The sequence below is a fragment of the Rhinolophus sinicus genome, linkage group LG06 (genome assembly GCF_036562045.2).
Source record: "Rhinolophus sinicus isolate RSC01 linkage group LG06, ASM3656204v1, whole genome shotgun sequence".
Classification (NCBI taxonomy): domain Eukaryota; kingdom Metazoa; phylum Chordata; class Mammalia; order Chiroptera; family Rhinolophidae; genus Rhinolophus; species Rhinolophus sinicus.
The window spans coordinates 101,422,096-101,449,797 of NC_133756.1; the positions used below are offsets into that span (position 1 = coordinate 101,422,096).

The window sequence follows — 27,702 nt, forward strand, 5'->3', positions numbered from 1 at the left end:
GGGCCAGCTCAGGGCGGGGACTCGCTCCGGCTCCCGCTGCTGGTGGTTTACGAGAGGGGCGGGGGCAGCCCGCCTCCCCGCGGACCGGGAGAAAAATTCCCGCGGGCGCTCGCGGGGTGGGTGGGGCAGTCTTGAGTGCATCTTCCCGCGGAGGGCTGCCTGGGATTCGCTGCAGTGGGCGGGGTGCAGTTCCTTCCGCGGCGGGAAAGTGGGCGGGACTGATGTGCACTCAAGTGGTGATTTCGCGCGTTTCTGGGGTTTCCGGGCCCTGTTTGATTTCTGAGTGCGTAGCTTCTCTAGAGTCTTAAGTGTTTGTGTGGTCCTGCGCGCGTCATCTCGAAGGGTTGCCTGAGGGTTCCATTGCCTAACTACGGTGCTTCTCCCCGCTTCTGGAGGCAGAATAGCGGGCCCGCGGGAGTCCTGCGCCGGGTGCCTGCGTCCCACCAAAAGAGCCAGGTTTGTAACCATGAAAATGACTCTCGTGTTTACTTTCGAGATGATCTGTACCTTCTGCTGCCACTCATCCCTGCTGGATTTAGCGACCCACCTTCAGTGTTGCAGATTTTAATGAATACTATCGTTGTCGGGGGTGCCAGACTGGCCTGATCCAATCTGCGAAATCGTGGAGTATTGGACCGCGATCATAAGTGGGGGAAATTGGCTTTCTTCCCTTTATATGTTTCTTCATATTTTCCTATGTCTGCCGTGTTGTGCTTCCCTGCTTAACAGCCAATGGAAGAACTATGATCAATTTATTCACAGCAATGTGATAAGAACATACTTGTAGCCCTTAAAGTCATATATTAAGCTGGCTCGGTTTGACGTCCATAGTAATTTCATCAGATTGTGAGCTCCTTAGGAGCAGAGACCTTGTTGTTGATTTTTTTCTAGTTCCGCCACAGCTCCCTGCTTGTGCTGGCACGTAGAATCCATTAAATAACTATTTCTTTGACTTCTTAAGTTCTCCCCTTTAAACTGTCATGTAAAAGCAAACATCAAGGAGAGGTGATGTTTTACAAATAAATAAGAATTCATTCCTTCTGTTAGAATTTCAAGTAATGGCTGGGGTTCCAATGCACTTCAAAGCTTAACGTGTAAACTACCGCCTAGTAGGCTATTCCTAGAATGAATCTTTTCTTGAGGATTCATCAACGTCAAAGTCTAAGAAAGGACATTTTTTCTGATGAGAAAGTCTTAGTTGTAGAGTTACTGCGTAAGAGAACACAAGCAACATGGATTATCACCTTTACGTTCTCTGGCTGTCAGCATAGCTGTGCTGTGTATGTGCATCGTGTGTGATATTAACCGTGAAGCACAAACATGTGTTAGTATTGATAGTCTTCATTCACTCATTTAGTGCTTTCTGTTTGGAGTCTCTTTGTTTTTTCTTGTTGCCCGGAAGTGAGGTATCATTAAAGAAGCTTCCTTAAATTCTCATTTCAAGAAATTGAGTGTATACTCAGCATATATAGAAATTACACCTATTTGCATGGGTTCTTTTTTGAGTGAATTCTAACAATCAAGAAATGTCTTACATATATATATATATATATGTATATATATGTACACTTACAAGAAGCAGAGTACAGCATTAGGAATAGAGACAGTGGAAATGTAATGGCTTTGTGCGGTCAGAGGGATAGCGGATGGGGGGAGGGGTGTTGGCACAATGTGAGGGATATAAATGATAAATGTCTAACTATTACTTTGTTTTGTGCACCTGAAACTAATAAAAAAAATTCAAAAAAAAAGAAATGTCTTGTCAATCTAGCTTTACCCTCTCATTTCTCTCAGGTTCAGTTCACTTACCTTTTCCCTCTGTCATCATTCTTTCCTCCCCAGCTAACATAGTAAAAGTATTCACAATTTTGAAAAAGAGAAGTCAACCATGTTCAAATTGTCTTCTTTTTCAATGACTGAAGTTTTGACATTATCTATGTAAATGGTAATTTTGAAATATGAGGGACCCTGGAAATTTGGCAGGCCAAATGAAACTTGATTTGTTTTAATTAAATAATGCACTTCTCCAAACATTCAATACTGAAGAGTTCCAAAATAAATTTTTTTTCATCAGAGACTGCCTTTCTTTGAAATTGTTACTGTTCAACCGAATGAGGAATACCTTAAATTTTGTGATCAGTGTCATCAATAAGATGGCAGAGGGAAGTCTGCAAATTTTCATCTCTGTAGCACATTCTTTTCTTGCTTATTGGATAAGTAATTTCCAGAAGTTTCTGGCCTAATTTATGTTACATAATTTAAAAAGCATGTTTGTAAACTTTAAAACTATTTTAATGATTATTTTCTGAAACTAAAACTTAGCATGAATGAGAGATAAAATAATGACTTTTTAAAGGCATAATTTTTACTACCTTGTAGTAAAATATTGGCAGCAGTCACTGTGTTACATTGGACGGAGAATGAAGAGACCGGGTTTCTAATCCCTGCTCTGTCACTAACAAGCAGTGTGATTTTTTTCAGTAAATCATGTAACTCTCTATGTCCTTAGCTTTGATTTTTATAAATGAAGACAATATCTTCCAGGAATTTAAAAATATATATGAAAATGCACTGAAAAATTACCATACAGATAGGGTTTTTTATAACTTAACTGTGCAGTCATAGGTATTTTTGTAGTGTGACAGTCTTAACCGTTTTATCATTGTCATAGGAATCACCTATTGGTATGATAAATAACTGTCTTTTGAGCATGGTATAGTTGTATAAATAATCATGTAGTGTATATGAAACTGCTTTTGAGTACTAATAAAATCTTTCACTTTAATGTTCTCAGTGTCCGCATTTGCTTTAACGTATCTGCTAAAGCCATGTTTGTCATTTGTTTTCATAATTTTTTTCATTATTTTTCCTAGTTCAGACAGATTTATTAAAAAGCCTTACCTTCTTAATACAGTGTAAAGCACGTCCACACTTCACTTATGCAAATGTAACTATTTGTGTTTAAAAAATACTTCTTTGTAGTACATGGTTTCAAAATACAAGCTGCCTAGTTTATCTGGTGCTTAAAAAGAAAAAACAATAATCTTTTTAAAACATGGAGGAGAAACTGGGTGGACATATTTTGAAGCAGCATCTTATGCAAAAAAACATACTTTAAAGAGTATTGTATTTTTTTAAGAGTAATATCTTCAAAATGAGTAATTTTGACCACACACAATTTTCTTCTTTGCTGACTTTAATACGAGCCTTCTATAAGATGCATCCCAAGTGTAGTTTCAAATAGCAGAATATTTGGTCTATTGGCTAGAATTTGTTAAATTTCTATTACCGTGCTGAATATATTTTGTAGCAGTTACTATGATAAGGTGGAACTTCAACCTACACTATAATTTCTGGTATATAATCTTAACAATCTTGTTCAGATTTTATATGAGTTGTTACCATTATAGAAGTAGTCATATTGTTTTATAAACATACCAGAAAGTATACAATTAAATGAGAGGTTATCCTTCTCCTCCCCCATCCCCGTACCCTGAAAAAGAAAAAGTAATCATTTTGGGAAGCTATAAACTTGGTTTAGGAATACTGCCATTGCTCAAAAACATGTAGATATTCTATTTTTGAAATTACCTTCAGAGTTTGAAGCACATTTTAAAAATGTCTTTAATGGTCTTTAATGGTAGTGAATATTTATCGTTTGAAATTGGATTTAATTTTTGGAAGCTGCTCACAGTCTCACAGTCTCTCTTAACTGAGACAAGTGAATAAAGTGAGTGTTTTAACCACTCGGTTAAAAAATGAAGTGTGATGTATTCATATATTTATATATAGTTTTGATACTATAGTTTGTAGACAATCTCTAGGAATATTCTTGCTATAATGGAAATGTTAGAATAATCAGTCTTAGAAGGTGATTTCTTTGAAAGAGACAGCACTCAATTGAATACGTAAACTCTTCTACATGTATTATGATGTCAGTCTCATTACACTGTGATCATCGTTCTAGTTTCCTTAGCACCCACAGAAGTATATAAATGCTCCTGTGTTACTGTTTTTCTAGTAATCTTAATCGTTTCTTAGTGTTGCTTTATTATATACTTGTGATAATTTTAGTGGAGTTCATCCTTTTCTGAATCAGGAATTTACAACCTTTTTTTTCCTTTCCCAGTATCGTGCTCTGCTTCGCATGAAACATTTTTGTTTTTTCACCTGACTCCATTATTGGATTGTTAGTAAGTTTTCTGTTGGATTATACTGTATCTTTAACTTGAATAGTTTAAAGTCATTGCCATTTTACTAAAGTATATAGAGGCTGCAATCTTAGTGGACAGGTTATCTCAGTTTTGCACCACATTTTTATGTTGATTACTACTTTATAATTTTCTTCATATACATTGATCCTTTATATTATAAGTCATGCCATTTCTCTGTTCAGAATCCTTTGTTTACAGGATAAAATATTCTGGTAATCACACACTACTTTTCTATACTTGAATCTTTTTTCCAGCATAAAGCCTTTTTTCATACCTTTTTAGTCACATTTATTTATTAAACATACCATGTTCTTTCCCAGTGCCAAAGTTTTGACCTTCCCATTTTTATCTGCCTGAAATCCCTTTTTTTCTTTTATTTTTTTTGTTCTAATAGAACCAACCAATCCTTCAGAAGCCTATCAGATCATATCTGTTCAATAAAATCTGCAGTGAGGCACTTACTATTCTGTTGTTTCTGCACCTTTACACTTTTATTGCAGTTATTTTTATCATCCATTTGGTACTAAATGAATATTAGCTTTTATTTTTCTAAAGTATTATGTTTATATGTTTTAGTTCTACACTTGGATAATAATCTTCTAAAGAACAGGACCCTGATTTTTCTATGTATCTCTTTCAACACAACATACAGCATAATTCAGAATAGATGTTCATATAATTTTTTACGGATGTTCAGTACATTATTAAATAACTGTTCTGCCATCTTCACTCAAGATATCTCAAGAGATGTTACTTTGGGAACATTTTATAATACCAAATAAATGTCGTTTTTACCATAAATGCATTCATTATTGTAATCTCGTTATCATTATTATATTTCTAATAACTTTATTTTGTAGACGCTTAAGTGAAAATGGTACATGTTAGAAGATATGAAACAAGGAGAAATTCTAAAACTCAAGAGTGTGAACAGAAATCTCGAGTTGATTGGAGGCGGACTAAAAGAAGTATTATCTTACAAAAGGATGATAGTGATGAAGACCTTGATAATGAGGAAGAGCTTGATAGTGAGAAAAGTGTTGACAATAATGACAGTGTTGACAGTGATGAAGAGCTTTCTAATAACAAGGAGCTTGATAGTAACAAAAAGCCAGAAAATGAAAGAGAGCTTAAATTAATTAAAGTTGAAAGCGAAGGAAACAACTGTGAGCATCTCGTTAACACTGGCAACATTTCAACATATGAAGAAGACAAAACTAAACATAGTAGTATTGACTTACCAGATCATGAAAAGCATTCAGAAGAGGAGGAGGATCTCAACAAAAACACTGGACCCAAAAAAGAGGAGGATTTAGAAGAAGAACATATTAAGCGAGGAACGAGAAAAAGATTCTCCTCTGTGATGTATGACAGTGATGAGAGTGATGACAGTGATATCCTAACACCTAGAAAAGCAGGTGCTAAACGTGCATGTAGAGTGGTTGAAGATGAATGTTCTTCAGCAGAGATGGAGCAAACACAACCTGAAAAAACTTTAGCTGCAAAAAAGCAAGAACAATTCCAGAAACTGAAAGAACTCTCAAAAAGATCTCGTCAGAGACGCAATAGTAGTAGAGATTTTGAGGTGTGTTATATTTTATTGGTTTTGTTGCTGTTTTAAATTTTTACTTGAAGCATTTATTATTATATAAAAATCAAAGTGCTGAGTCTGTTCTATTTCTCAATAATTCTAGAATTTATTTTCAGTGAAATATCCATGAACATGTTTAATTGCAGTATTGTGTCTAATATATTGTTTTATCATGAGCCTCAGTTCATCACTCTTTTTCAAAATTGAAAGACTGTTTTGTGTGGTCTTTCTGTTTTTAATCTTCTACTTATAATCTTAATATCTATTTTAAATGTTTTACATTACTTACCGAGGCATATTATCCCCTTCCTAATTTGAAATTTCAACATTTAACACAAGATTTTTTTAACCTTAAAATACAAAATTAATTTTTATGAGTCATTTATTTTTTGGTTTCAGATTTAATCTTTTAATTTCACATCCATACTGACAATATTAAAAGTACAGTTTACTGAAGGAATATGTTTTAATTTGATTAGGACTCTGAAAAGGAATCCTGCCCAAGCAGTGATGAAAATGAAGAGGAGGAGGAGGAAGAGGATTATGAATCTGATGAAAGTGGAAATAATTATGTTATGGATGACTTTATAGTGCAAGATGAAGAGGGTGATGAAGAGAATAAAAGCCAGCAAGGCGAGAAATTGACTACATCACAACTGAAATTAGTAAAACAGAATTCTCTTTGTAAGTTAAATATCAAGAAAATGGTTTGTGACTGTTCTAATCATGATATTGTATCAACTTTCCAATCAGCCTTTTACTATCATGTTCTAAATCATTGATTAAGAACTGGCTTCATTTTCAGGTAACTTGAATTTTTCGGTCTGATAATACTTCATTCTAGTGGTTTGAGGAACCCCTTATAGTCTTAAAAAAATTTTTTTTAACTTTTATTTATTTTAAGTGTGTTTTTCCAGGACCCATCAGCTCCAAGTCAAGTAGTTGTTTCAATCTAGTTGTGGAGGGTGCAGCTCACAGTGGCCCATGTGAGGATCACTTTGTTATTAAGAGCACCACTTTCTAACCAACTGAGCTAACTGGCTGCCCTACTCTTGCAAATTCTTGAAAACCACCAAGAGCTTTTGTTGCTGTGGGTTATAGCTGTCAACATTTACTATTGTAGAAATACATAACAGAGAAGTTTAAAATAATATTAATCAATTGACTTAAAATAACATCAATAAACTCATTACACGTTAACATAAATAACATTTTTATGAGAAATAACTATTTTCCCCCAAAAGAATGATTTTATATTTTAATATTTAATGACTAGCTTAATAGAAAGCAGCTGGGTCCTTATACGTATCTGCTTTTGCATTCAGTATGTTGTGATGTTTTTCTTGAAGTAGATGAAAACAAATTGCTTCCCACAGATAGGTAGCTGGAAAGGAGAAAAGTATTTTCAAAGTAATTGTGGATATTCTCATTTGACACAGCACAAAAATTCGACTAATGATAGTTTCTTGAAGGTTAGTTGCAATATGGAATCTGAAACCACATAAATGAAATTTTAGTATTTACATTACAATCCATTGGTCTGTTTTGTACTTTGAATGGATCTTTTGCCCATGCATGATTTTGTGACATCATGCACTGGTTATTTGGAGAATATTTGTTCATTGGGTTATTCAGGTATTACAAATATTGACACATTTCATTATAAAATATTTTTTTAAATCACATTTGTTAACATCACCACCCATCTCATTAGAAAATTCTTTAGGTTGGGGCAGCTGTCAAGCTCATAGTAGCAGACACAAGTTTTTCAAAAATCTCATAAAAGATAAATCTCATAAAAGATAAAAAATCTGTTTTATATCTTTGGCAACAAAAACTGGCAGTTCTTGAAATTACAGGTTCCCTTTGTTCTTTTTTGAGAAAATATATTGCAAATGGCAGAATTACCATAGTTTGTCAGTCCTTTCAAGTAAACATGGTGTTTCATGACAATTGAAGCTTTTTCAGTCCCCAGTCCAGTTTTTCCTCAAAGTACGATCAATCATATTTTGGTTTGCAGCATACTTCCCATTTTTTCCTACTGACTACTAAAAAGATGGATGCTCAAGACTCAAGATTTAATAACATTAATAATTTTAATTTTTACTACATCAAGGACACTCTTAAGCGAAAGCTTTTTTATTGAGTACATAGCAGTGATAACTACAATAATTACTAGTCGTTTGGTGCTACTGCCATGATTCATGTTAGGGGGCCAGCTGCCTTACCCATAGTTACTTTTGCAACATTAGTGAAAAATTTCAACAGGTTGAAAACACAACTGATTATCTTAGCGTTACTGCTTTGACCTCACAGATCCCCTTAAATGGAGTTGGGGACCTACGGGTCTACAGACCACCGGTTTGTAAAACCACCGATTATCAGGAGTATTGAAGCATCACTCAGTGAAACCTATCAGAAATAGGAAATTAGAATCTTTTATATTTCCTTATAGTTAATAAAAATATAAATAGGACCCTAAAATTTAGGTATCTGATCCCTATACTTGTACATAAATTCGAAGACTTTTTTTTTTTTTAATGATGTTTTACAACTCTGGTAGAAACAGGCTGCTGGATATATACATTTTGTTTTTTTTAAAGAATGCATCTTTCCCAATTTTTAAAAAAGAGCATAGTTACTAAAATTAAGTGTAACATGGTTCAATGTAGATCTCATGATTTGTAATAAAATAGATTTCAAGAAATTTTTCAGTTATAGAGATGCCAGTGATGGGCATTTATATATTGAAGACTAATGACTATTTTCCTTAAATCAATAGGCATTGGTTCACCTGCCACCTGGATATTTGAATCTCAGGGAAACTCAATTGGGAGGTATCCCATCATTCAGAATTATGATGTGTAGAATGTGGTAGAACATTTGTTCAGAGATACCCACTCATACCCACTTCTGCTAATTAATGAAAATAAAAGTCTAGCATGTGGGAACTATTTTAACTTCCTTCTCTATTCTACACTGCTATGCTTGCTTTTGCTTTTTTAAGGGCAGTTGTAGATGTACTGAAAAGTTGAGTACAGAGCATTCCTATATAACCGGTCTCACACAAAATATCCCTGTTATTAATATCTTGCATTAGTTTGGTCTGTCTGGTATGATGGGCCAATATTGATACATTATTATTATTAACTGTAGTTCATAGTTTAACTCAGGGCTCACTCCTCTTTGTATTATACAGTCTATAGATCTTTTTGGTGTTTTTTTAAAAAAATATTGTTCAGTTATAGCTGACATAAAATATATTAGTTTCAGGTGTACTACATAGTAATTAGACATTTATATACCTTATGAAGTGATCCTCACAAAAAGTCTAGTACCCATCTGGCACCATACATGCTTATTACATTGTCATTGGCTATATTCCTCATGCTATACTTTACATCCCAATAACCATTTTTATAACTGGAAATTTGTACTTCTTAATCCCTTTCCCTTCTTCACCCATCCCCACACCCTCCTCCCATCTGGCAACCATCAGTTTGTTCTCTGTATCTTTGAGTTTCTTTCTGTTTTTTTTTTATTAATTTATGTTGTTTTTTAGATGCCACATATAAGTGAAATCATACATATTTGATCTTCTGTGTCTGTCTTATTTCATTTAGCATAATACCATCTAGGTCCATCCATGTTGTCATAAATGGCAAGATTTCATTCTTTTTTATGGCTGAGTACATTGTATGGATTTTGACAAATGTATAATGACACTATAGGTATCCACCATTACAATATCATACAGAATAGTTTCATTGTTCTAAAAATCCCCTGTGTTCTACCTATCCATCCCTCCTTCCCCTGAGCCCCTGGCAACCACTGATTTTTGTAATGTCTCCATAGCATTTTTACCTTTGCCAAAATGTTTTATAGTTGGAATCACACAGCATGTAGCCTTTTCAGATTGGCTTCTTTTACTTAATAATATGCATTTAAGTTTCCTCCATGTCATAATGTGGCATGATACCTTATTTTTATCACTGAATAATAGTCCACTGTATGGATATACCATGGTTTGTTTATCCATTCACCTCTTTAAGGACATGTTTGTTTCCAAGTTTTGGCAATTCTGAATAAAGCTGCTGTTAACATTCATGGACAGATTTTTCTGTGGACATAAGTTTTCACCTCATTTAGGTAAATACGAAGGAGCTCTGTGCTTACTTTTACTATTGAGCATCTCTACTTCAGAAGCAGATATTACTCATTTTTTATAGGATACGTTTTATTTTGTGTGTTATTTCTCCTTCTGGCTCTGTCCATACAAGCTGTCTTTCCTTAACTTGTAATCATACTCATGCCTTTTCTCCCTTGAGTTGGCATGTTCCGTTACCTACTATTCTAAATCTTATCTTTTTGTTCAAGTTTCCCGGTAATGCTACAAAGCATTGTACTCAGTCTCTTGAACCCATCAATCCAGTGAAATTGTTCTCACTCAAGTTAGTGGTAACTTCCTAGTTGCCAAAATGCTCTTCATTTCTTGTATTAACCTGGTATTGCTATGTGCCTTGCCACCAACCATTGACGACTCTCACTTTCAGAAAGTTCCCTTTTTAGCTGTTAGGGTACCAGTCTTTCTTGCCCTTCCCTTTATAATATTGCTTTCCTGTTTTTCCATTTGCTATGTAATACTGATGTTTCTAAAGGTTCCATCCTAAAGCTGCCTTCATTTTGCATGTCCTTCAGGCACTCTCCCATAACTTCAGCCCAGTCTACAGGCAGAAATCTTCAAACTTGTGTTTCCAGTACAGACTTCTCCAAAGCCTATGGCCCAGTTTTTCATCATCTTATTAAACATTTTCATCAGAGTGTCTTTCAGACACCTCAGACTCAATATGTGTAAAACTAAAGGATTGAGAGGTAGTACGAGTTTTGGGTTAGTTGTAAAATTGTTTGTTTTTGTTTTTTTGGTTGTGGTGGTGGTTACCTAACTTTATATGCATTGGTCATAAAATGAAACACCAAAAAGAATGAATTTTATGGTATGTAAAAAAGTAAATCTCAATAAAGAAAGTCAAGAGAGCATCCCCCACTAAAAAACTAACCTAAATGATTAATCAACTTCACTTCTGTTTGTATTCCTAATAGCCGTTAGAGTTGGTGGCACATTATGGGAACTCTTGTTAGTTGGACGGGTGGGTGATTAAGATAAGCATATTGGCTGAAGGCTCCTGGATCTCATATAGTTCAAGACAGAGAAATGTTAGATGTGATCAGATTTCTTAAAACATTAGAAGAAAGAAACCCACATACTTTACAGTGATAACTTATGACTTGGTCAATGTTTTTAATACTTACCGATGTTTATGCCATTTATGAATATAAGTAAAATTAAATGCAGGCAGTTTTCAATTTGCCAAAGGATTGTGTTTTAAAGGTTGCTATAAATTAATTCTTGCATTTGAAAATCAGAATATATTTTCTCATTAAAGCGATAACCTATATGATGAATTATGAAACCCACTCTGGCCTGGGTTAGGTTGTAATTAGGCTAGTAGTCCCAGATTCATTCTCTCCCCAATCTCTATAAGAACACTGACAAATAGTGATATTCAACATATCATCAAAATTTAGGAGCAACATTTCCTAACCCCAAATTTATTACCCAATAGTCATAATCAGTGGCTTATACTATTTTACCTTTTTGAAGAGAACAGTTTTATCTGTAAGAAAACGTTTTGTCACCTTCACTGTCTGCCATTTGGCTCTGAGAGATGCATCAGTAACACTTCAGAATAGGCTAGTTTCCACTTCTGCTATATAGTTGCAGCCTTTGAAGACAATCACAGTCCTTTTCCTTTCTCGTCATTCCCTATTAGTATTTCTCTATATTTATTCTGAGACTGCGATTCCCAGAAAAGATATGATAGAAAGTAGAGGGACACACTAGCAGTGGTCTATCGTATCCCAAATCTGTAATGCATATTCACCAAAAATATTACTCACAGGTAGATAGAAATAACTTTCAGATTTGTGGACACTGAAGATTATTTTTTCCAATACTCTGTTATATGCTCAGAGTGACAAAGAACCAAGTAGTAAATATAAGAAAAGTATATCTCTAGTGCCTTGCTAGATAAATACTTGCTACCAGAATACTGGAAATTAGACTAAGAGTGAATGTTAACTAGTTTTCACCTAGCACAGAAAGAGGTTCATTCTATCAAAACAGCACAGAGTGTGCCTAAGAACAATCTTGCAATCATTTATGCTAAATGTTAAATCCTAGAAATTTCCCTCTTAGTCTAGGAAAAGTACCAGTGTAATATTTTGGCACAAAGTCAAAAGTTAACACTGCCCTGAAGACTCAGAGGAAGAAAATGTCTGTGAAAAATGTTTTATTTAAGGAAACAAAAGAAAATTGTATAAAGCATTTGCTTTGCAATCTGTGGGAAAGACATAGGACGTTACAAAAAGAACAATTTGAGGTGAAAGAGAGCTAACTAAGGATAAATTGCCAGAAAATTGAAAAATAACATCAGAAATACAATCTATATTTAAAGAAGTAAAGAGCAGGAAAATCAGTACAGAAAAATCTCTTCAGTGATGTATAGAAGAAATTCTTCTAGCATAGAGAAAAAAAAGAAATCAGTTCTGAGGGAGAAGTTAGTAAATAAAGGAATAGAAATAAAGACTATTTCACAAGTTCCTGTGGAGGGTATATACAACAAATGAAAATCTGAAGGAAGAAAATCACATAACTTTAGTGAGATATGTAAAAGAAGATTTTAATGTACTAAGAGGCATACCTTATTTTTTAATGGAAAAACATATGGAAATGGGAACTTAAAAATGTCATAGAAGAAAATATTCTTGAGTTGCTGAACACACCATTTATGCAGATTAAAGAAGCACACATCCCAACAAGTTGATAAAAACAGATTCACAAATAGACATGTGAAGGAAATATTTTTCTAATTACACGAATAAAGAAAAGTTATCTAACTATTCTTTTTGGAAATTAAAAATGGTGTAATATTAGGTGCCATATTAACATTAATATGTCAAAAGAAAAATTATATCATAATTTCAGTAAATTCTAAAAAGGCATTTGATAAAATTCCATGTCCATATCTAGTTTATAGAAATATTTAAAATACTAATACAAGCATATGTCCTTCGCATGACAAAGAATATTTTAAACCAAGAGCCAAAAAAACAAACAAAAAAAAACCATGAGCCAACATCATACTTATAATGAAACACTAGAGATAGTTTCTTTACAATGAAGAACAAGATAAAAATATTCTTTGTTATAGATATTTTTGAATAATATATGACATGAAATTAAACAGGAAATATAACTATTGAAAAGGAAAAGACATTATTTGAACATAATTTGATTATATATACACAAGCTGTAAGATTCTGATTTATTTAACCAAGGATACGGATGTTAAGAGAAAGGATACAAATACATTGCAAGCAGGAGTAGATGCAGCATATATTTCCATAATTTTCTCATGTTCTTTTTTCCTTATGTGGGCTTTCGGGGGAGGATCTGTTAGAGCAGAAAAAGAAGCCAATTTCTTGTTCTACCTCTGCCCTTTTACACTGGGCTGACACCTCCATTCCAGAAGAAAGTACACCAACAAATATACCTAAGAGAATATTTATAAACATTATCTTGGTTCTTGAAATAAGCTTAGCACTAACAAGACCACATCCTCCTCAGGGTTGGGGGAGTAAACAGTGAGTGCCCAGGAATTCTCGAACAGTATCTCCTCTCCAGCTCTGTAATGTCCCAGGAAACTCATTTTGCACAAATATTTAAGAATCTGACTGTTTTTGAATTAGTGAAAGATCTTAGGAAAATGACCACGTTCACGATAAATACGTAAAACTTAATAATTTTCTTGTATACTATTAATAATGATTTACGTGGTGTAATGAGAGAAAATTCCATTTACACTAGCAAACACAATAAAGTTCCTATGCCTAATCTTAAGAATAAAAGCATGGCTTTCTAGGTTCAAGAATAAACTTGACTGTGAAGTAGAAAATAAAAGGGGAGACTCAGCATGTTTCTGGAAGGTAATAAATAGTACAAGAAGGTTATTTCTTCTTGTTTTATTTAATCTTATAACACAATCATAAAGTTTACCTGGAAGAACAGATATATAAGAATAAAAACAAAGAGTAAGTCAAAAGGACTTGCACTACCAGATACAAGAAGTTACCACAAAATTGCAATAAGTGAAGCAGTGTAGTACTGGTAGGAGAATGATGGCTCATTAGGAAGGGCAAAGAGTGCTGGGAAAACTTTGTGTGTGTGTGTGTGTATATATATATGTGTGTGTGTATATATGTGTGTGTGTATATATATATATGTGTGTGTGTGTATATGTGTGTGTGTATATATGTGTGTGTGTGTGTATATATGTGTGTGTGTGTGTATATATATATGTGTGTGTGTGTGTGTGTGTGTGTATGAAATTAATGTATGATAAAGGATGCATGGAAAATCAACACAATGACGAGACTATTCAGTGGTTGGATGTGGGGATATTGATTACGTTGGAAAAATCAAGTTATGCATAAACACAAACATTGTTAGTTTTTTCCTGTGTCCTTTTGAAATTTTTTTTATAATCATGGAAGAAAGTTACAAACAATATTCCTAGGATATTCCACAGAAACCCATCCATTATTGGAGTTAAAGCACTGAATAAAGTTCTGGAGAAGGTCTGAGCTCTGTTTTGATTCTGCCTCTATCTAGTTGTGTGACCTAGCGTACATTATTTCATCACTGTGTCAGTTTTCTTAATTTTAAGATGAGAGATTTGAATTTTATTTTCTCTAATTTTTCCATCCAATTCTAAAATTTCTAAATGTTCTGAAGTACCATGTTTTCCTGAAAAAGAAACCTAGCCAGGCAATCAACTCTAATGTGTCTTTTGGAGCAAAAATTAATATGAGACCTGGTCTTATTTTACTATAATAATAATACTGTGTATAGTATAATATAATACAATGTGATTAATATAATTAATATAGTTAATATAATTAATATATAAATAACATATAATATAAATATGTATAATGTAATAAATATAAAATGCCGGATCTTACATTAATTTTTGCTCCAAAAGACGCATTAGAGCTGATTGTCCGGCTAGGTCCTATTTTGGGGGAAATGGTATAATAGTATCAAATCTAACAGATTTGATAGTGTCCATGCAGAACAATATCTATCTAGGGGATAGCAGCATGAAATCTGGAGTCAGACTGCCTGGGTTCCAACCTTGATTCCAACACTTACTGCTGTGTTTCTCCTAAAATAAGATCGGATCTTAATTGATTTTTGCTCAAGACGCATTAGGGCTTTTGTTTAGGGAATGTCATTCTGAAAAATCATGCTTGGGCTTATTTTCTGGTTAGGTCTTATTTTCAGGGAAACACAGTAGCTGTTTGATCTTAGGGAGGTTTTTCATTCTGTATCTGTTTCAACTAAAAAGAAACCAAGGGTCATGATAGTACCTTGTAGGCTTGTTGTGAGAAATAAAGCAATGCGTGTAAGTGCATAAAATGTTGCCTGACATATATTTGCTCAATTCCTTTTTTTTTTTTTTTCAATTTGAGATACCAGGAACATAATTTCTCCACCACCCCTCCCCTCCACTCAAGCACAATGAAATTGAGGTCTTTTTCCTGACATTTCTAAGGGAGCTCCTGATACACATCTGTGGTTAGGGAAAAAACTCTCCAGATGATTCTGATCTTTTGCCCTTTCTTTTTACTCCCAATCCTAAAGAGACTCTATTATTAGGGTCTTTGAAATAGAGTAGCAGTTCCCCAAAACTATAGCAGGAGAATAACATTGGGCATTAGCACATTCGAGACTGATAAAAATTCAGTGAGATAAAAAGTTTCATTTCAATTTAGATGATAGTTAAACTTAGTGCTCAGGGAATGAATTTTAATTTTTTTCTCAACATATCTATTAATATGCCTAAAACAGTTTTCCCTTAATACAGTTCGGGAAGTGGTAGATAAAGTTTAAGTGCATTAAAATACTCAAATTAGGTACTAGCACTAAAATACTATATCCAGAAGTTGATGAAAGTCTAGTCAGACATGAAGTCTATTGAAGTATTATTTCATTTTCCAATTATGCTCTACTGATTTTTAAAAAGATATTCATAAATGGCTATAATCAGTTCTTGTGTAATTTTCAATTGATCATAGGCCCTCTAATGTGTGAATTATCTGCAGTCGTCATTTAGTTTCATTACTGCTTTTTTTTCGGTCACTTCAGTACTTCAATAAGGTGTTTCCTTACAAAAGAATGTATACTAAAAATATCCCCTAAAGTCTAAAGAAGTTAGCCCTTTTAATAACTAAAATAAAGGTAAAATGGTTTCTCCATGTTCAATCCCATCTTTGTTTTATTTCAACTGAAAGGAAAGTCAAAATTCACTCATGGATGCTAATAATAAATCTTATTTTGCTTTAATTCCTTATTCAGCATCTTCCACTTTTCCTGAAATATTCCAGGCTGCTCTTAAATGTCTCCACAGGTGGCCAGAGGAGGGCAAATGTTCTATGATTACCACTCAGATCAAGGAAAGGGTCATGTTTGGTAGAGAATATTTCCACAGCCATAGTAATCCTTGACCCAAGAGCAATGGAATAGGAAATAATAGGGACCTTTGCTCATCAAACAGACGATTCCATGGACCAGATTGAGTTAGTGGGAAAGTAGGCTTATATGTTTGCTATAAGAAAGAGTAGATATAACTTTTCTAAGTTGATGTGGAAAATCCTAAATCTGGGGCATCAGAAAGGGACATGGAGTTTTTATAGCCATTGGGGTTCCGGCTAGGGGAGTAATTTCATGGACAATTTTATATGTAATGTGTTTCAGAGAGAAGGAATAAGACAGGAATTTCATGTACATACTGAACAATCCACGCATATAGGTTTTCTCTCTTGCCCTCTCTAATTGTCAAGCTGATAATTAGGTATACAGGGGATGATTTTGATTTGTTTTCACAACATGTCTCTTAATTTTCCTTTAATAAGTTTGGAAAGTGAAGATTATTTGAAATAACAACTAGAAACTTTGAATTAGAAGCCAGTAGATCTGGGAAATGGAAATTTGTTCAATGACTAGAGAAGTCACTTAGGCAGCTATAAAATTAGGATAATTAAGTGATTTCTTCTATTTATAGTATTAATTTCTTAGCCTTGGAGAAAGGAACCTATTATGTTCAGGGAATTGTTTTGTCTACTAGATCCTAACATTTATTTAAAATTAATTTCAGATTCTTTCAGTGACCACTATACTCACTTTGAAAGAGTTGTGAAGGCTCTTCTGATCAATGCTTTAGATGAATCATTTCTGCAAACATTGTATGGTAAGTTAATAATATGATTGGAACAACTATTTTTTCCCCCAGTTTTTTAAAAACTCCACTATTTTATATATTAAAATGAAGGAGACCTATTCTCAAGGCCCTCCAGTTGTTTCCTCTAGGATCAACTGTACCAAAGGTCCATTCACATCAAAAACTTGTTAGTGTTTATTATTTGTGAAATGTAGAAAGTATAAAAGAAATACGTGATGGTTCTACCCCTTGGAGAGTCCGTGGTGAATTTGAAGAGAGAGGACACACACTCATAAAACAGCTGGGTAGTTCAACACTCATGTGTTGTCCCAGCCTCCCTAAGCTCCTAGAATTTCACCAAAAGTTACGTGCTGTTTTATGCTTTTGTGCCTTTGCTTATGCTGTTCCTCCTTAGACTATAATCCCTTTCTACCTTGCATTTTCCAGGTGAATGTAATATCATTTCCACCATGAAAGCTATCTATGACCCACTCAAGTAGCATTTGTCACTCCCTCATTTGTGCTGTCATTATCCTGAGGATGGTGGTACTGATGTACTCATGTATGCACTTTTCATACTTGTACTGAAAATGTATTTTTGCCTTCCTCTCTTTCAAGAGTCTGACAAGAAACATACCTTATATATACATTTATCCCTTGCCTCTAGCACTGAATCTGGCACTTAATAAAGACTATAAATATGTTTGATGAATATCCAGATAAGTGCCAAAAGATTTCATTCACAGTTTATTGAACAAATATTTACTGAGTGCCAACTAAGGGCCAGGTATTATTTGAGGGCTGGGGATGTTGCAATGACTATGACATAAGATTTCTGCCCTCGTGTTGCTTAAAGTCTAATGGGAAAGACAGACAAATAATGAATAAACAAATATATAACAATATGATTTCAACTAGTGATTAGTTCTTGAAAAAAAAAAACAAGGAGGGTAAGGAGATCGAGAGCGATAAAGGAAAGTCTGTTAGTTAAATTGGTCAAAAAACGGTCTCTCAAGAGGTGGCTTTTGAACAGAAACCTGAAAGGAGGGAGGATATAATACATGGATCTAGCAGAGAGCATAGCAAGTGCAAAGACCATTAGGAAAGAGTCGGTTTGATGTGTTCAAGAAACAATTAGGAGAAAGCCTGTTGCTCTTTCTTTCCCCTAATGCGCTGATGGAATGGTTCTTTTATTCATTAATTTTTTTTTAATTTAAAATACTTCTATCAACCAAATATCTTCCTAAAATTATGGGAAGAAATCTTTAAGTATTCACTTATTTAAATATGTCACGAGGGCAAAGTGATTGGTCTTTTTGTTGTTATTGTTATTCCTCTGAACAGATGGCACCCGGCAAAAATCATATGCACAAGATATGATGACATCTCTTCATTATTTGGATAACCGCTTTGTTCAGCCTCGTCTAGACAACTTATTCTCTAGAAGTCGTTGGAAAGAGCAATATAAGGTACACAGTTTTATTTGTTTTTGAATCTCTGGGTGGTGGCAGGTGGGGTGTATGAAAGACCTCTCAGGATATCAGTATTCCGTCAGACTGAATAATCTTCTAAATTATCAGCATTTTTCTTTGTTAAATAATTAGCTTATTATTTCTCACCTCTTCTAAAGGCTATTACTGTTTTAATCTTTTACACATATCTATCCTATAATTAAGTAGTTTGGAATGAAGAATAACTTCAGAACATCTCTAGGGCTTAGCTCATCTATTCAAATGAGAGATTATCTCACAGGATGTTAATTGTTGTTTCAGAAAAGAAGTTAAAGAATTTGAGAAACAGTGGCTTTAACTTGAACTTAGCTGAAGGACTTTTTAAGGAACACTAATAATGTGAATTTATACTGTAAATTTTTAAGAGGGTGATGTAGAATGTAATAATTGTCAAATTTGTGTGTTACCATGTGGCTCCTTTTCATAAAATACTTACACCTTCTAGGATAATTGATTCCTATAATATAATTTGGGAAATACTCACCTAGGTTGTCTTTGCCATCCTTCTCCACCTTAAAGATTTTGTAATTCTACCAATTTGGGTAAAGCATCTTTTAAATTTACAAGATTTATTTCATTTCATGTTATCCTCTAGATTTCTATTTTATAATCTCTAATAGTAGAGGGTTACGATATGATTTTTAAGATTTTCTTTTTCTCTGTATTTCTCACATTCTATCTTCTAATGATTAGCAAGAGGAAAAATGGCAAGAGAAGTTCAAGTTCCCTACAGTCCTTCCAGCACTTAAATCATTAGCTACTCTGCCTTATTTATGTCAGGGGATTTGGCTTCACCCAGGACTGTTCAGCCTTAATTACCTAATGATAAATTAGCCACAGATGGTTTAGGTTTAAGGGACAGTTATAGGATTGCAAAGAGAGTCAGAAGACTTCACTTGTGGGGATGGCTAGAATTTAGGGTCACTATATATACCTTTTTAATTTGGGGTGAGTTTTTAACCTCTCTAAACTCTTCCTTAGATACAGAAACTATTCACCTACTTTAAAGGGAAATATTTACCTATTTTGAAGGCAAAGTGGATAGTACAGCTCATAGAACATAATATAAATATTTTTACTTGCACTGAAAGAAAAACAGCATTATGCATTGACCATTAATTTTACCAAGTAATTTACATGCAAAGCAAAGTATTGTATTTGATGTTCAAAGTTAACCCCATGAGGAAGGCACTATTATTTCCTCCATTTTAGAGTTGAGGAAACTATGACTCAGAAAAATTGAGTTAAAATAAGGTTACACAGCTAGTCATTAGCCAGGCCAATACATTTATACCTAGAAGCGTTACTCTTACTCTAAAACCTATACCACTATGCTGGATTAGCTTTACCATACTGTGGAAGGTGATGCTGAATTTGGATAACCCAATGTTGAAATAATAACTGTAAGATACAAGAAAATATTAAAGATTTAGGAGGTAAATGATTCAGTACAATCTTGGTCAGGATAATCTAGATTATGCTGCAAAAGTTAAATAACATGACAGACAAAATAAACCAACAACAAATATTTCAATAGCTGAACCCAAAAAGTTTATTTTTGCCTTCTATGTCCATTGTGAGTGAACAGGAATGCTCTGCTTATCATAGTCTCCGAGCTTTCAGCTCAGCATGTGCTTCCGTGAGCAACACAGAAGCAGGAAGGGACAGTGGTTAGTCACCTCTTTCCTCTGAATGTCAGCCTGTAAGTGACATGTGTCATGAGTGTCATGAAATATGAGAAGTATTAAAGGTAAATAAAACACAATATTGTTGTGAATCATACAATGTAAAAAGGAAGCATCAGTGTGTTGAATACTTAATTGCTATCTGGCTGATGGAGAATGTGGACGTGTATTAGTAACCCTGCTAAAATATGCTCTTTGTGTACAGTTCAAATATTGTGGTAAAACCTAATTTACACTACTAATTAGAACAGTGTTATCTAGCACAGGCCTAGAGCACAAATAAAAGTACTCAAGCACATGTAATTTCACAGCTTGATAAAGCTTATTTATGAATGCCAAATATTTTCTCAGTTTGTTTACTCATTGCTAAGTCATCTATTACACCGTCCATATTAATACTGGCCACCTAGCAATCCTAGTTCCAACTTGTTTATTTTCACAGTATGTTAGTCACTATCGGAGGATTAAATTATTTCTGGAATATTTTTTGGAAAACACAATATTCACACAATGGAGACTAAATGTGATCTTGTTTTTGTCAATTTTTGACTTACTTAAATGGATTCATCTTTTATTATATTCTGAATTTTTGCTGTTCATTCTTTCCTATTTTTAACTAATTAATACCTCAGTAACACTCACTAGAGATGAGAAGAAAGAAAAGAAATAAAATCTGTGAAGAACACTGCTTAGTAGTAACTCATAAGTATGAGGGATATGAAACTAATGATTTTCCTTGTCTGTTTTCTTTTTATTTAATAGACTAAATTGTAAATTCTTTTTTTTTCTTAATTTAAAAGTGTCTTGTCAAACACGTACTATGTACTCAGTATTAAAGTTAGAAATACCAGTATTTTGCTCTTGCATCTTATCCTGTTATTGTGATTCCTAATTTTGGTTTTAATTTGGTTGGGTTCTTTGTTTTATTTTGTTATTGTTCTTCTAATCCTTTAAAGCTTCATTATCCCCCTCCGCCTTTTTCTTTTTTTCTTTCAGGAGCGGGTAGCAAATTATTCCAATGTGAGTATCCATATGAAGAACCCTGAAGACTGTTGTTGTCAAGCTTGTGGATTGCATCGCCACTGTAAATATTCAGTGCATTTATCAGGAATGCTATATAACACCAGCACTATGGAAACAGATAACTTCATGTCACATGATACACAGGTATTATTTTTTTTCTCCCATTTTAGTTTTCGGTATTTAGAAATTTTCAATACATAGGCTTGCACAAATAGCCTTAAGTTATTTTCACAAATGGAGAAAACACTAGAAAAAGGAAAAAAATACAGGGAAAGAGGATACAATTTTAAAATGTGAAAAATATGCCTTATGAAGAGACTCACTCCTAATTCAGTGAGATACTAAAATCCATGCATGTTCTCTTAAGTATATCACCCAAGGGGGGTTGGGGAAGGGGGTACAGGATGAGGATGAAATGGGGGTAACTAAAGCAGGGGAAGCAGAAATCCCCTTTGAGTCCAAAGGAAAATTTGACCCAACTGGAACATTTTATGGCAGATAATATACCAAATTGACAATCCACAAGCTAATAATTGAAGATGACTATTCATCCTAATATGAGAATTAAAAGAAAGCCATGCTTCGACCTAGACTATATCAGAAGTGTGTCAGAGTCTAGAGCAATTACCACATAGTTAAAGTGCTGTTAATTTTGAATGAATAGACAAAACTGAAGAAAATATTTCAAATAGTGAAGAAAAGTATTTGATAAACAAGAGCAACGCAGTACAATGTGAAGAGAAAAAAATGTAAATGCAGTCTACTACTATTTATTTTTTAACCTATATAAAAGTGTTGCATTTATAAATGTAAAAATATTAAAATTGAAAGCTTCCTCAGGTAAGCCTGTATATTCATGAAGGGTGTGTGTGTTTTGGGGACTAGTTAGAGACCTTAAGTTGACTCTAAATACTGCCAGTCAATTATTAAAATAGAAATACACTATTTATCTGCATTCTGCTAGATTAGGTAATATGATTCCTCAGTGTTATTGGGCAATAATTGGCCGGATCCCTCTGAACAATCTGGGTTGCAAGAATCACTTAGAAAGTTGTATGGGGATAATGAATTCAGAATTAACTTTCAGTGTTTTATTTGTCAAGTTACTACAAAAACACATTTCTTCTCTCAACATAGTCATATGCATATTTCCCCATTGTTTAAAAATTTATCTATGACTTTATGAGATAAGACAGTTAGACTCTTAATATAAGTGATTTAACACTCTAAGGATCATGTTCTGTTGTATAGATAAAAATACTGCTGTACATTCACTTTCTTTGCTCTCTACAACTAATCATGGAGAGGAGTGTGAATTAGAAAGCCATTTCTGGAGTTCTGACATTCCTGTGAAGGAATAAAGATTCTATATAAAATAGTTGATTCAAATATCTAAAAAGTAAGAGATCACATGAAATAAAAGTTAAGAACATTAATACACCAGTCACACAATGGAAAAATATAAAAGTTAACAAATATATTGGAAAATGATTATTCTCCATTTAAAGGTATACAATTAAAACTACCTTAATATGCCAGTTGATAGCTCTTAAAGTAGCGAAATATTTTTAAATAAAATGACAAAATACAGTTTTGTCAAGGTTGCATTGAAAGTAGCAGTTTCATGGAAAGTAAGATTCCTAGAGAAGGAAAAGATGTGATGTATCTTTTCAGAATACTGGATAGCTATATGTAGCCAGAGTTACAGAGCTATACATATTCAGTGCCTATAAGTTTGTCCTTGGTGAAGTAATTCAATAAAAGTAAATAACATGATCGTGAAGTTTATTGAAGCATTATTTATAATATAAAAAATGGAACTCATACAAATGAAATATTAGAGTACTGATACAATAAGCTAACTGTACCATCATTTTGTGATAGAATATAATACAACCACTAAAATAATATTTATGAAGTTTATGAAATAAAGCTAGGTAAAAGTAAAATAATAAGCAGTGTGTGTGTGTGTGTGTGTATATATATATCTTTGTAAAAATATGTATTTTTGTACGTATTGCTATATGCAAACATTAAACTAGTTATAGTGTATATTAAGATAGTATGATTGAAATTCTTTAATATTAAATTTTTAAGTAATTTTTCCCTTAAAGGAAGAATAGCTTATTAAAATCTACTTTATATCCTTCTAAACTACAGTGTCAGTGAATGTATGAAAAGGAAAGGGAAAGGAAAAAGAAAAGGAAAGGAGAAAAAGACAAACTGGGTTTTAATCCAAGGCATGAAAGAGACTGTGCTCACCCCACGCTCACCCTCAGGCTATTTTGAAAACTGATTCTCCATTTTGTGTTGCTGCTTCTGGTTACATAAAACTGAAACTCCGTGGGGTTATCTGGGGTTCTCCTTTAAGGTGCACATAATACTTTAAACGAATGCTCTTAGTGAAATTTGTTTAATGATAAAACTTTTCTTCTTACCTGAGATTGGCTTCTTTTAAAGAAGGGATACTTTGATGGACAGTGGAATTACGGAAGAGAGTAGCTTTAGTGACACAGTCTTGGGTAGGGTACTGAGATGAGAGGCCTGGACCACCAGATTGTGGTGAAGTCTGAGGGGATAGACAAGAAGGAAGTCACCTGGGGAGATGTGAAATCTGAAAGGCAGTTGGGAGGACTGATGGCAATCTTGAATTAATTTTCACTTTTGCCCAGAGTCTGGCCAGGCTCCTGAAGATGCTTAAGATCCAATGGGAAGAGGCAATAATTTTGAGGCAAATGGCAACATATAATGTGTCATACAAAAAACAGGCCAACAGGAAGTTGAATCCCTTGGCTCGGCCTATTGCACTAAATATTTCCAGAGACCTAGGATGAGAAAACAAACTTTTTCCCATCCTTCCTCTTTCCTTGAGGATATTTTTTCTTTCTTCTCCACACTTAACTTCCATAGGAGCTGGCTCTTCCATATATAAATGAGGGCCTAGAGAAATGCCTCGAAAAGCTACCTACAGTTAGCTGGGTATTACAAATGTGCGCAAATGTATTTTCATTATATTTCCTTGCCTTCTACATGCTGTATCTAATAAATTACAAATCACATTCTTTGTATTGCTTTGCAATTCGCCATCTTCTGCTTTAGGAAAATTTGGTGACAATTTTTAGCTTTGTTTCCAATTATTTCTTTGTATATGTCAGATCCCTTAGTTTACGTTGGTAACTGACATGACTCAGTTATCCTCATACTTACCAGTTTATAGAACTAGGCTAACCCTGCACCGTGGATTAGTAATCATTAATGTGTCATTTTGCTTATCTACTCTGAGAACAGTCATCACAGAATTTATTTCTCTATCTCTGGCAATTTTGATTACTGTCTTGTTAGTATAGTGTCCTTGATGTCCAGAAATGTAATTAGATAATTAAAAGTAGTCTCTGAATACATTTTTGAAAATTTAAACACTATTCCAACAGGATAAGTTAATTTTACTTGTTTTAGTACTTTATATAAATGGAATCCTACAATGTACACTGTGTTGTATTTACATTAATTCATAAGGTATAACAGGCTGTAACAATGCATGAAAATGGGCGGGGTAAGGGGCGAGGTCCACTTGCAGTATTACAGCTTATATATACCTTTAGTGTTTCTATGAAGTCTTACTCACAATGGTTTAGGCTCTTCCATATAAAACGAGATCACATTTTGGTAAAAAATAGTGTGAGACTATTCTAAAGGTAATTTTGGGTTAATTGACCTACATCAGTGAAAGTAGATGCCAAGAGGGTGGGAATTAAAAATGGAAAGAAGTAAATGTAATGTTTAATGTTTTCAATGGGTATTTTTGTTTCAAACAGGGAAACAAAATAAGGATTTTAAACACCTCTCTTTCCCTCTTTTCCCAACTTAAAAATTCTGTACAGATAAATTCCCCTTGTTTTGTGGAAAAATAGACTGCAGTATGATGGAAGTGAAAATCACATTATGCTCCTACTGTGTTTTATCCAGAACATCCATAAGAGATTTCCTCCACAGTTTACTCTGATGGTAGAAGTAGAGAGACACAGGGTACCCCTGGTGGCCTCTGCAACTACTGTGGTTTCTTTTTCCTCCAAGTGGGCGGTATTGGCAAATAAATTGTTGTAAGTGATATGACTGGTTTGATAATAATGTTGAAATGATACTTAGAGTATGTAAGCAATGTACAATAACAACCTGATTATTTCTAATGACCTAAAAAACAGAAAGGTTTTCACAGAACATGAACAGAAATTTGAACATGTTTTTCTTCAGGTTTCAGTGGTTTTTTTAAGAAAGACTTTAAGATGTCCTAAATACTGTCTTCACAAGGTGATACTTCAAACCTGACTGTTGCCAGTCTTTATATTTAACTTTCATTCATTTTTGCCAATATACTCTTAGATTATTTCTTGAACTCATCACCTGTGTAATCCATTGCAGAAAAACAGTACAATTCTTTGTCAAATAGTATGCAAGTTACGTAGATCAATATTATTACTATACCACTTGTACTGAACTCATGAAAGCATAACCCACTAGTGAATTTAGACACAGAAACAAATATTTAAGTTAGCAAGAAGTTTCCTCAGGTTATTCCACGAATATAAAATTGCTTATGTTACGATGTTTGGAGCCCTTTATGTTGCATTTTCTACAATGAGTGAAATACTGTAGGTACAGTTATATTTAATTTGGTCAGTACAGTGACATTGTTTTCCTATTTCAGCTATAGGTGTGTATTGCACAGTATATATTCAAAGTATTTTAAAAGAGAAATGTTCTGATTGGTTGAATTCGCAAGATGAACCTTCTTAATTATAGAATCCCAGAAGTCCATGTAAACATAGAAATTAAAATTCTTATAGTTTTCTAACATAATTTCTAAAATATTAGTGTGTTTTAATCATATCAGACTCTATTAATTAAGGACACAAATATGACTAAACACAAAGATGTTTACATTACAACATTTTTTAGGAAAAATGTATTTGGTATAAACTGCCAATACTTAATATTGGTATGAAAGCTTGTTTCAGTTTTTGCTTAGAAGCTAGAAATTTATTGTAATCCGGGAATTTTTAACTGAGTAACTGTGTACATTCAATAGCTTGCATGCTTTTCTTGCTTTGAGGTGTGCCGGCCCTTCTGTCTTACAAGCCATTTTTCTCCTCCTTCCCAAACTCTGTTTTTTAAAGACTTAGTTAAGGATCACCTCCTCTGGATTGGGGTAATTGTTACGCCTCTGTATCTTGACAGCATCTTGTGGGTAGCATTTGATACATTGTTTCATGATCATTTTTCTTCCAAGACTGTACGCTCCCCTAATACAGGTAGTATATCTTTCTCATGTATCTGCATTGTTCATCCCAATACTGGAAACATAGCAGGTACCCAGTTTTTGTTAACTGAGTTGTATCAATAAGAGAAGGCAAAGGAATCATGGTGTAAACATTTAAAAAACAAATGATGCATTTATCAGATGCTACTGTTAAAATCTTAAAACCAGAAAGTCTGTACATTCATTACTATATTATTCACTTCATATGTCAGATTGTGTTTATTTCTTTATTTAGGTTTTTATTGTTGGCAGTATTTGTGCTAAACGTACCGAAATTTATCATAAACTGAAACATTTTAAATTCAAGCTGTACCAAGAATGTTGCTCCAAGGCAAGGACAGAAGAAGTTGAGAATGAACAAGTTAAAGAAACAGTGGAAAGAATTTTCAATCAGTCAAAAGAAAGTGGCTGGATTGAGAAGGTAAGGTGACTGTAAGAGAACCGTCTCACTCAGTAGATCCTGGAGCCTAATTATGATTAGCGAAAGGATACTAATGATTAGAAGGCAGTGAAATTTAAAAAAGAACCTCTCCTTCTCTCCCCGTCTTTGTATTTTCTTCTCTTCTTCCACCCCTTCCTCTCATGCTTATCATTGTCCTACCCTGGCTAGGTGCCCTGATGTCCTAAACATTCAGCTCAGCAGGTAAATTTTAATCAACAATAATACTGTCCCTTAATGTGGGATCTTCTGTCCTTTCACTTTTATATCTGTGCTGTTATTTGCATATATATTAAGTCCCCTTAGTTTCTTTGACAGAGGATAGGACTCACCTCTGCTTGTCTGCTTCCTATTCTTTAGAACAGTTCTTATGACCTGAGAGTGAAGAAGCACCTGGTGCCCATGAGGAAAGGATCTCGGCTGCCAGTTCTAATACGACCCACATCCTCTTCTTGAGGACATGGGACTTAGCAGTGAGCATTGTCACTGAAGATCAAGGGGAATGCAGAGATTTCAGGCCACAGCACTGATTTTGATTCCCCTCTATCCTGTTGATCACTAAATTTGAGATCAGGGATAA

General features: G+C 34.0%; 1 protein-coding gene across 5 annotated transcripts in view; it reads left to right on the plus strand.

Annotated features, from left to right (window-relative positions):
• Positions 1 to 27,702, plus strand: part of CCDC82 (coiled-coil domain containing 82) — a 33,031-nt gene that overhangs the window by 124 nt on the left and 5,205 nt on the right. Inside the window, exons 2-9 of one of the 5 annotated variants that reach the window (XM_074335571.1) lie at positions 400 to 456; positions 4,130 to 4,193; positions 5,075 to 5,799; positions 6,285 to 6,489; positions 17,085 to 17,177; positions 18,492 to 18,616; positions 21,340 to 21,510; positions 26,919 to 27,104. In XM_074335571.1, coding sequence (XP_074191672.1) covers positions 5,089 to 5,799; positions 6,285 to 6,489; positions 17,085 to 17,177; positions 18,492 to 18,616; positions 21,340 to 21,510; positions 26,919 to 27,104 — 1,491 coding nt within the window. In that variant the 5' untranslated portion in view covers positions 400 to 456; positions 4,130 to 4,193; positions 5,075 to 5,088. Of the gene's footprint in view, positions 1 to 61; positions 457 to 4,129; positions 4,194 to 5,074; positions 5,800 to 6,284; positions 6,490 to 17,084; positions 17,178 to 18,491; positions 18,617 to 21,339; positions 21,511 to 26,918; positions 27,105 to 27,702 lie in introns of those variants that run through there. The other 4 variants (XM_074335569.1, XM_074335572.1, XM_074335570.1 and 1 more) reach the window with 4 other exon arrangements.